General features: G+C 44.4%; 1 protein-coding gene across 1 annotated transcript; it reads left to right on the top strand.

Moving 5' to 3' along the window:
* Window positions 1-1,896: 1,896 nt before the first annotated feature.
* On the top strand, window positions 1,897-9,493 carry LOC135566869 (basic immunoglobulin-like variable motif-containing protein; the record flags this gene model as incomplete). The annotated part of the gene is made up of 6 exons (XM_065014460.1): window positions 1,897-2,008; window positions 6,221-6,254; window positions 6,912-7,045; window positions 7,158-7,252; window positions 7,553-7,685; window positions 9,385-9,493. Coding segments are annotated over 6 exons (617 nt in total), but the record flags the coding sequence as incomplete, so codon positions are not given.
* Between the last annotated feature and the right edge of the window lie 1,770 nt (window positions 9,494-11,263).

Here is an 11,263-nt window from a genome sequence, read left to right as displayed (position 1 = left end):
AGGCAGGGACACCACTGTCCAGAGTGCTAGTGAGACAGGCAGGGACACCACTGACAGGCAGGGACACCACTGTCCAGAGTGCTAGTAGGACAGGCAGGGACACCACTGTCCAGAGTGCTAGTAGGACAGGCAGGGACACCACTGTCCAGAGTGCTAGTGAGACAGGCAGGGACACCACTGTCCAGAGTGCTAGTAGGACAGGCAGAGACACCACTGTCCAGAGTGCTAGTAGAACAGGCAGGGACACCACTGTCCAGAGTGCTAGTAGGACAGGCAGGGACACCACTGTCCAGAGTGCTAGTAGGACAGGCAGAGACACCACAGACAGGCAGGGACACCACTGTCCAGAGTGCTAGTAGGACAGGCAGAGACACCACTGTCCAGAGTGCTAGTAAGACAGGCAGGGACACCACTGACAGGCAGGGACACCACTGACAGGCAGGGACACCACTGTCCAGAGTGCTAGTAGGACAGGCAGAGACACCACTGACAGGCAGGGACACCACTGTCCAGAGTGCTAGTAAGACAGGCAGGGACACCACTGTCCAGAGTGCTAGTGAGACAGGCAGGGACACCACTGTCCAGAGTGCTAGTAGGACAGGCAGAGACACCACTGTCCGGAGTGCTAGTAGGACAGGCAGAGACACCACTGTCCGGAGTGCTAGTAGGACAGGCAGGGACACCACTGTCCGGAGTGCTAGTAGGACATGCAGAGACACCACTGTCCAGAGTGCTAGTAGGACAGGCAGAGACACCACTGACAGGCAGGGACACCACTGTCCAGAGTGCTAGTAGGACAGGCAGGGACACCACTGACAGGCAGGGACACCACTGTCCAGAGTGCTATTAGGACAGGCAGGGACACCACTGACAGGCAGGGACACCACTGTCCAGAGTGCTAGTAGGACAGGCAGAGACACCACTGTCCAGAGTGCTAGTAGGACAGGCAGGGACACCACTGTCCAGAGTGCTAGTAGGACAGGCAGAGGCACCACTGTCCAGAGTGCTAGTAGGACAGGCAGGGACACCACTGTCCAGAGTGCTAGTAGGACAGGCAGAGACACCACTGTCCAGAGTGCTAGTAGGACAGGCAGAGACACCACAGACGGGCAGAGACACCACTGTCCGGAGTGCTAGTAGGACAGGCAGAGACACCACTGTCCAGAGTGCTAGTAGGACAGGCAGAGACACCACTGTCCAGAGTGCTAGTAGGACAGGCAGGGACACCACTGTCCAGAGTGCTAGTAGGACAGGCAGAGACACCACTGTCCAGAGTGCTAGTAGGACAGGCAGGGACACCACTGTCCAGAGTGCTAGTAGGACAGGCAGGGACACCACTGTCCAGAGTGCTAGTAGGACAGGCAGGGACACCACTGTCCAGAGTGCTAGTAGGACAGGCAGAGACACCACAGACGGGCAGAGACACCACAGACGGGCAGAGACACCACTGTCCAGAGTGCTAGTAGGACAGGTAGAGACACCACAGACGGGCAGAGACACCACAGACGGGCAGAGACACCACTGTCCAGAGTGCTAGTAGGACAGGCAGAGACACCACAGACGGGCAGAGACACCACAGACGGGCAGAGACACCACAGACGGGCAGAGACACCACAGACGGGCAGAGACACCACAGACGGGCAGAGACAGTAGGGAGAGGGTGAATGAGGGGACTGTGTTTATTTCACAGTGACAAGCTGAGTATTTTTTTTGTTGTTGAAAAGAAATGGAACAATTAAGTACCGTGTTGTTCTCAGAAACAATTATAACTTCAGGAACATTAGTACGCCACACCGCTTGATTATATTCAGACCTGATGAACGCTTGACAGATACAGCCTACTTTTAGTTTCTGTCTTGTATGAGCGATTGTTTTAACTTTGTGTCCTATTTTCAGGCAACATAAAGAGAGTCGGTACGAAGAAGATGAAGTCTTCAGGGGGCAGTAGGAACCTGCAGGCCTCTCCGGACGAGATCAAACAGAGGAAAGTCCTGGACCTCAGGAGATGGTAATATATTATACATTATACTGTATTAACTAGCACTCATTATACTGTATTAACTAGCACTCAGCTCATTATACTGTAACTACTGAGGTAACACACAGCTCATTAACTACTACTGAGGTAACACACAGCTCATTAACTACTACTGAGGTAACACACAGCTCATTATACTGTAACTACTGAGGTAACACACAGCTCATTATACTGTATTAACTACTGAGGTAACACACAGCTCATTATACTGTAACTACTGAGGTAACACACAGCTCATTATACTGTAACTACTGAGGTAACACACAGCTCATTATACTGTAACTACTGAGGTAACACACAGCTCATTATACTGTAACTACTGAGGTAACACACAGCTCATTATACTGTATTAACTACTGAGGTAACACACAGCTCATTATACTGTATTACCTACTGAGGTAACACACAGCTCATTATACTGTAACTACTGAGGTAACACACAGCTCATTATACTGTATTACCTACTGAGGTAACACACAGCCCATTGGCACTGTATTAATCAGCACACAGCTCATTATACTGTATTAACTAACACATAGCCATTATACTGTATTAACTGAGGTAACACACAGCTCATTATTGTAATCACTGAGGTAACACATACAGCTCATTATACTGTAACTACTGAGGTAACACACAGCTCATTATACTGTATTAATTGAGGTAACACACAGCTCATTATACTGTATTAACTAGCACACAGCTCATTATACTGTATTAACTAGCACACAGCTCATTATACTGTATTAACTAACACACAGCTCATTATACTGTATTAACTAACACACAGCTCATTATACTGTATTAACTAACACACAGCTCATTATACTGTAACTACTGAGGTAACACACAGCTCATTATACTGTAACTACTGAGGTAACACACAGCTCATTATACTATTAACTGAGGTAACACACAGCTCATTATACTGTAACTACTGAGGTAACACAGCTCATTATACTGTATTAACTAACACACAGCTCATTATACTGTATTAACTAACACACAGCTCATTATACTGTATTAACTAGCACACAGCTCATTATACTGTATTAACTAGCACACAGCTCATTATACTGTATTAACTAGCACACAGCTCATTATACTGTATTAACTAGCACACAGCTCATTATACTGTATTAACTACTGAGGTAACACACAGCTCATTATACTGTATTAACTAGCACACAGCTCATTATACTGTATTAACTAGCACACAGCTCATTATACTGTATTAACTAACACACAGCTCATTATACTGTATTAACTAACACACAGCTCATTATACTGTATTAACTAGCACACAGCTCATTATACTGTAACTACTGAGGTAACACACAGCTCATTATACTGTAACTACTGAGGTAAAACACAGCTCATTATACTGTATTAACTACTGAGGTAACACACAGCTCATTATACTGTAACTACTGAGGTAACACACAGCTCATTATACTGTATTAACTAACACACAGCTCATTATACTGTATTAACTAACACACAGCTCATTATACTGTATTAACTAGCACACAGCTCATTATACTGTATTAACTAACACACAGCTCATTATACTGTATTAACTACTGAGGTAACACACAGCTCATTATACTGTAACTACTGAGGTAACACACAGCTCATTAACTACTACTGAGGTAACACACAGCTCATTATACTGTATTAACTGAGGTAACACACAGCTCATTATACTGTAACTACTGAGGTAACACACAGCTCATTATACTGTATTAACTGAGGTAACACACAGCTCATTATACTGTATTAACTAGCACACAGCTCATTATACTGTATTAACTAACACACAGCTCATTATACTGTATTAACTAGCACACAGCTCATTATACTGTATTAACTACCACACAGCTCATTATACTGTATTAACTAACACACAGCTCATTATACTGTATTAACTAACACACAGCTCATTATACTGTATTAACTAACACACAGCTCATTATACTGTATTAACTACTGAGGTAACACACAGCTCATTATACTGTAACTACTGAGGTAACACACAGCTCATTATACTGTATTAACTAACACACAGCTCATTATACTGTATTAACTACTGAGGTAACACACAGCTCATTATACTGTATTAACTACTGCGGTAACACACAGCTCATTATACTGTGTGCCTGCTGAGGTAACACACAGCCGTTATACTGTAACTACTGAGGTAACACACATCTCATTATAATGTAACTACTGAGGTAACACACAGCGTTAATACTGTATTAACTACTGAGGTAACACAGCTCGTTATACTGTAACTACTGAGGTAACACACAGCTCGTTTAACTACTACTGAGGTAACACACAGCCTCATTATACTGTAACTGCTGAGGTTGACACACAGCTCATTAACTACTACTGAGGTAAATACACAGCTCATTATACTGTATTAACTACTGAGTGTAATACACAGCTCATTATACTGTAACTACTGAGGTAACACACAGCTCATTATACTGTATTAACTGAGGTAACACACAGCTCATTATACTGTATTAACTAGCACACAGCTCATTATACTGTATTACACTAACACAGCAGCTCATTATACTGTATTAACTAACACACAGCTCATTATACTGTAACTACTGAGGCTAACACACAAGCTCATTATACTGTAACTACTGATGAGACCTATCACAGAGCTAGTTATCACCAGTATTAACTACTGATAGACCTATCACAGAGCTAGTTATACTGTAGTAACTACTGATAGACCTATCACACAGAGCTAGTTATACTGTATTAACTACTGAAATTGCTAGCTCATTATGCTGCTGTGCTGATAGGATATATCACAGAGCTAGTTATACTGTATTAACTACTGATAGACCTATCACACGAGCTAGTTATACTGTATTAACTACTGATAGACCTATCACATGAGCTAGTTATACTGTATTAACTACTGTGATGGACCTGGCACAGAGCTAGTTATGCTGTATTAACTACTGATAGACCTATCTGTGGGCTCGTTATACTGTATTAACTACTGATAGACTATCACAGAGCTCAAGCTATACTCTAGTAACTACTGATAGACCTATCACAAATAGTTATCTGTGGTCAACTACTGATAGACCTATCACAGAGCTAGTTATACTGCATTAACTCACTGATAGACCTATCACGGAGCTAGTTATACTGTATTACTACTGATGAGACCTATCACAGCAGCTAGTTATACTGTATTAACTACTGATAGACCTATCACAGACCTCAGTTATACTGTATTGACTACTGATGACATATCACAGAGCTAGTTATACTGTATTAACTACTGATGGTATGCTAACACAGCTCATTATGCTGTAACTGCTGATAGAACCTATCCTGGAGCTAGTTATACTGTATTAACTACTGATGAACCTATCACAGGGCTAGTTATACTGTATTAACTACTGCCTGATAGACTATCTTACAAATAGTTATACTGTATTAACTACTGATAGACCTATCACAGAGCTAGTTATACTGTAGTGGCACTGATGATATCACAAGAGCTGGTTATACTGTATTAACTACTGATAGACCTATCACAGAGACTGGTTATACTGTATTAACTACTGATGGACCTATCACAGGCTAGTTATGCTGTATTAACTGCTGATAGACCTATCACAGAGCTAGTTATACTGTATTAACTGCTGATAGACCTATCACAGAGCTAGTTATACTGTATTAACTACTGATAATGTGACCAGTGGGCTTGCATCCCAAATGGCTGCACTATGTGGTGCACTGCTGCTTAATGGGGCTCTGGTTAAGCTAATGCACTATATAGGGGAATGTGTGCCTGCTGCCCAATAGGGCTCTGGTTAAAAACAATTGCACTATATAGGGAATGTGGTGGACTGCTGCCCAATGGGGCTCTGTTAAAAGCTTGTGCACTATGTCCGGAGATGTGGTGCCATTTCGGACAGAGCCAGAAATACTGCAGGTGGAGGGAGACATTCATTAGTGTCATGCTTTTTCTCTCTCTCTCTCTCTTCCTTCCTTCCTTCCTTCCTTCCTTCTTCTTCCTTCCTTCCTTCCTTCATTCCTTCCTTCCTTCCTTCCTTCCTCCATCCTCCTCCATCCGCCTCCTTCCTCCTCCCTCCCTCCTTTCTCCTCCCTCTCCCCTCCCCCTCCCCTCCTCCTCTCTAGGTACTGTATCAGCGCCCCCAGTACAAGACGTCATGTGGGATATCTTCATTAGTTTCCTGCTGGAACTTTCTGTACCCCTTACACTAGGAGCAGGGAGGTAGGCATTTATGGGTGTCTGTAGCTCTGTACGTGTGGACTGATGGGACCACACCGCTCGTTGGAAACAGACTCCATCTTTTAATACTTGTATATAGGTGTCTAGAAGACCTGTACACACCAAGACAAATGTTTCCATCACATTATAGCGTGCAGTATCATTTTGAATGTGTCATAAATAAGATGATTAACAGCTATGTGACTGTTATTGTGTGTATTTTCAGTCTCCCACGAGGGGGCTCTTCAGATCCTAGTCTCCCACCCATCTCCTAGGAGGGGGCTCTTATTGTGTGTATTTTCAGTCTCCCACCCATCTCCCAGGAGGGGGCTCTTCAGATCCTAGTCTCCCACCCATCTCCCAGGAAGGGGCTCTTCAGATCCTAGTCTCCCACCCATCTCCCAGGAGGGGGCTCTTATTGTGTGTATTTTCAGTCTCCCACCCATCTCCTAGGAGGGGGCTCTTATTGTGTGTATTTTCAGTCTCCCACCCATCTCCCAGGAGGGGGCTCTTATTGTGTGTATTTTCAGTCTCCCACCCATCTCCCAGGAGGGGGCTCTTATTGCGTGTATTTTCAGTCTCCCACCCATCTCCTAGGAGGGGGCTCTTATTGTGTGTATTTTCAGTCTCCCACCCATCTCCCAGGAGGGGGCTCTTCAGATCCTAGGCTTCCAGCCTCCTTTTGAGGAGATTAAGTTTGGTCCCTTTACAGGCAACACTACTCTGATGAGGTACAGTACTCAGAAATACTGACATTAGAAACAAGATGCACACAGTTTATGGCTACAGATTATTATATATATATATATATTTATATATATTTTTTTAAATCTTTGTGAACAGATGGTTCAGGCAAATCAATGACAATTTCCATGTCCGAGGATGTTCCTATATTCTGTACAAACCCCACGGGAAACACAAGACAGCGGGGGAGACTGGTGAGCCTCTCTCCTCTCGTCTATCCTCTCTACTAACAAATTGGCTATGATGTATAACAAGCTGGCCTCAGCTTTGGAAATACACAGAGTAAAATGTGTCAAAAAATGTCAATTGTGGCTTGGGGCCTTGCCTTTAGTTTGTCATCCAGTTTGTCTGTTATATAAAGAAATCGTTTTTTGACAATGAAACTGAATAGATGATGAAAAAGCATACAGTAGTTCAGACTGTCTGCACGATTCAGTTTAATTTTATTTTAAATGGAGTGTGTTTGAATTGAGTGTTTGTCCTCCCTGTTCCAGCTGAGGGGGCGTTGTTGAAGTTGACCCTGGGGTTAAGAGATGACACCATGGCCTATATTTACCACTGTCAGAACCACTACTTCTGTCCTGTGGGCTTCGAGGCCACACCTTTCAAAGCAGCCAAGGCCTACAGGTACATTCTTCTCATATCCCTGCATTTACTTTCTAACAGGTCATCGTTTAACCCTAACCCATTACATTTTATTATTTTCGATTACTAATCATTTTATCTTACTGTCAACCACGTACCTCCTACTGTCATCCACGTACCTCCTACTGTCATCCACGTACCTCCTACTGTCATCCACACACCTCCTACTGTCATCCACGTACCTCCTACTGTCAACCACGTACCTCCTACTGTCAACCACGTAACTCCTACTGTCATCCACACACCTCCTACTGTCAACCACGTACCTCCTACTGTCATCCACACATCCTACTGTCATCCACGCACCTACTGTCATCCACACACCTACTGTCAATCCACGTACCTCCTACTGTCACCACGACCTCCCACCGTCATCCACGACCTCCTACTGTCAACCACGCACTCCTGCTGTCATCCACGCATCCTCCTACTGTCATCCACGCACTCCTGCTGTCATCCACGCATCCTACTGTCATCCACACACTCCTACTGTCATCCACGCATTCCTACTGTCAACCACGCACCTCCTACTGTCATCCACGCACCTCCTACTGTCATCCACGCATCTCCTACTGTCATCCACGCACCTCTACTGTCATCCACGCACTCTCCTACTGTCAACCACGCACCTCCTACTGTCATCCACACACTCTCCTACTGTCAACCACGCACTTCTACTGTCAACCACGTAACTCCTACTGTCATCCACATAACTCCTACTGTCATCCACGTACCTCCTACTGTCATCCACGTCATTCTACTGTCAACCACGCACCTCCTACTGTCAACCACGTAACTCCTACTGTCATCCACACACCTCCTACTGTCAACCACGCACCTCCTACTGTCATCCACACACCTCCTACTGTCATCCACACACCTACTGTCATCCACACACCTACTGTCATCCACGTACTCCTACTGTCATCCACGCACTTCCTGCTGTCATCCACGCACCTCCTACTGTCATCCACGCATTCTCCTACTGTCATCCACGCACTCTCCTGCTGTCATCCACGTACCTCCTACCGTCATCCACGCATTCTCCTGCTGTCAATCCACGCATCTCTACTGTCATCCACACACCTCCTACTGTCATCCACGTCATCTCCTACTGTCAACCAGCGTGACTCCTCCACTGTCATCCACACACCTCCTACTGTCAACCACGTACTCCTACTGTCATCCACTACTCCTACTGTCATCCACGCACCTACTGTCATCCACGCATCTCCTACTGTCATCCACGTACTCTGCCTGCTGTCATCCACGCACCTCCTGCTGTCATCCACGCACTCCTAGCTGTCATCCACGCACTCTCCTGCTGTCATCCACGTACCTCCTACTGTCATCCACGCACCTCCTACTGTCATCCACGCACCTCCTACTGTCATCCACGCACCTCCTACTGTCATCCACGCACCTCCTACTGTCATCCACCACCTCCTACTGTCATCCACGTACCTCCTACTGTCATCCACACACCTCCTACTGTCATCCACGCACCTCCTACTGTCATCCACGTACCTCCTACTGTCATCCACGTAACTCCTACTGTCATCCACGTACCTCCTACTGTCAACCACGTACCTCCTACTGTCAACCACGCACCTCCTGCTGTCATCCACGCACCTCTGCTGTCATCCACGCACTTGTTAACTTGTTCTTGTTTACTTCTAAGGGGTACATTACCAACTAATGAAATGGAACACTGGATCCTGATTGGTGAAACTCAAGCAGGAAACACCCTGCTATTCACTGTAAAAAGTACGATCCTTTCTGACTTCTAATGTTTACAAAAAATTACATGCAGTAGCCTTTTGTTGTTGTATGTTACAGTAGTACAACGTTGTCGCCTTCTTTTAGTCGATTACTGTTTCCACTTTCTGTATCTTGCTGTTGTTTTTAGGTGGGCTGATATTAGTTACAGATCTGAAACACACAAAATCCAGAACACCTTGATATTCGCCTACATCGGAGAGGGAATTCAGTGCCAGCAAAACCGTCAAAGGTTTTCATTTTCGCTTTCAGCTTAGTAGTTATGTTGGTTGTTAGGGCACCAGTTATGCTAACAATGGGATGAGGATGTGTTAGAGCCCAGAACTGGCATGATTTTTAAGCCCTATCCATGCCCGCGACATTCAGACCCTTGCCCAGGCCTGATTGCTTGGCCACAATTTAAGGCCCTGCCCGAAACCAGAAATCAGAAATAACTTCCTCTGTAAGTAAATCCATTAGCTACTCCTCTGTCTGTCACTGGCTTCCTGCGCTGCTCGCTCTGCATGCACTCTGCTCACGGTGGCTCTGAGTCTGTGAGTGACCATAGCAACGGCTACGCTTGGGCTGCTCTGCTCAGTGACGAAACACGAGACAAGCTGTTAGTTACCTTTTCATCCCTCTCAGACAAACTCGAGGAGTAATATTATCATCTGTGAAACAACATCTCCTTAACCTCTTACCTCTACCTGGGACGCTTGCGTCCCAACTAGAGCTCTGGAAATGCAAATGCGCTACGCTAAATGCTAATAGTATTAGTTAAAACTCAAAAGTTCATTAAAATACACATGCAGGGTATCAAATTAAAGCTACACTCGTTGTGAATCCAGGCAACAAGTCAGATTTTTAAAATGCTTTTCGGCGACAGCATGAGAAGCTATTATCTGATAGCATGCACCAATACACTACAACAGAAAAGCACAGCAGGGGACGTAAACAAAATAATTAGCATTTCGGCGTTACACAAACCGCACAATAAAATAGAAAACAGTCATTACCTTTCACCATCTTCTTTGTTGGCACTCCTAGATGTCCCATAAACACTATTGGGTCTTTATTTCGATTAAATCGGGCCATATAAAGCCAAGATATCGTTATATGTAGACAATGTGATAAACGAAAAAACAGCGATTTCACAACGTAACGTCATTTTTTAAATTCAAAAAGTAGACGATAAACTTTCACAAAACACTTCAAATACGTTTGTAATGCTACTTTAGGTATTAGTAAACGTTAATAAGCGATAAAAATCATCCGTAGGCGATGTACATATCATTAGCTGTCGTCTTGGAAAAAATTTCAGGAGAGAGCTCTTCCGGAATGATCTGGGCGGAGACCGGAGGTACGTCGTGCCCCTCTTTCGGTTCAACCAAGAATCAAAGAGGATTAAATTCACAAGATACTCGACTGCATGGGGATGCTGTGGGAGTTGAATGCTCGGTCTTATCTAATTCGGCTCACTGTTAACAATTGCTGGAAGTGGCGCAATGATATTTATTTCCATTTTCTGTGATCAGGTTTTCCTGCGCTTTCCGATGTAACGCACGTTATGTAATAGCCACAGTCGTGATTTAACCAGTTTTAAAAACGTCCGAGGGTTTCCTATACACACATTCTAACCATATGAACGTACTATATTCCTGGCATGAGTAGCAGGGCACTGAAATGTTGCGCGATTTTTAACAAAATGTTCAAAAAAGTAGAGGGTAGGAGCAACTAGTTAATATCTCTTTCCTTAATATCTCCTTAATATCTCTATCCTTAATATCTCCTTAATATCTCTT

The sequence above is a fragment of the Oncorhynchus nerka genome, unplaced genomic scaffold, assembly GCF_034236695.1.
Source record: "Oncorhynchus nerka isolate Pitt River unplaced genomic scaffold, Oner_Uvic_2.0 unplaced_scaffold_3102, whole genome shotgun sequence".
NCBI classification, from domain to species: domain Eukaryota; kingdom Metazoa; phylum Chordata; class Actinopteri; order Salmoniformes; family Salmonidae; genus Oncorhynchus; species Oncorhynchus nerka.
This window is presented reverse-complemented; position numbering and strand designations above follow the sequence as displayed.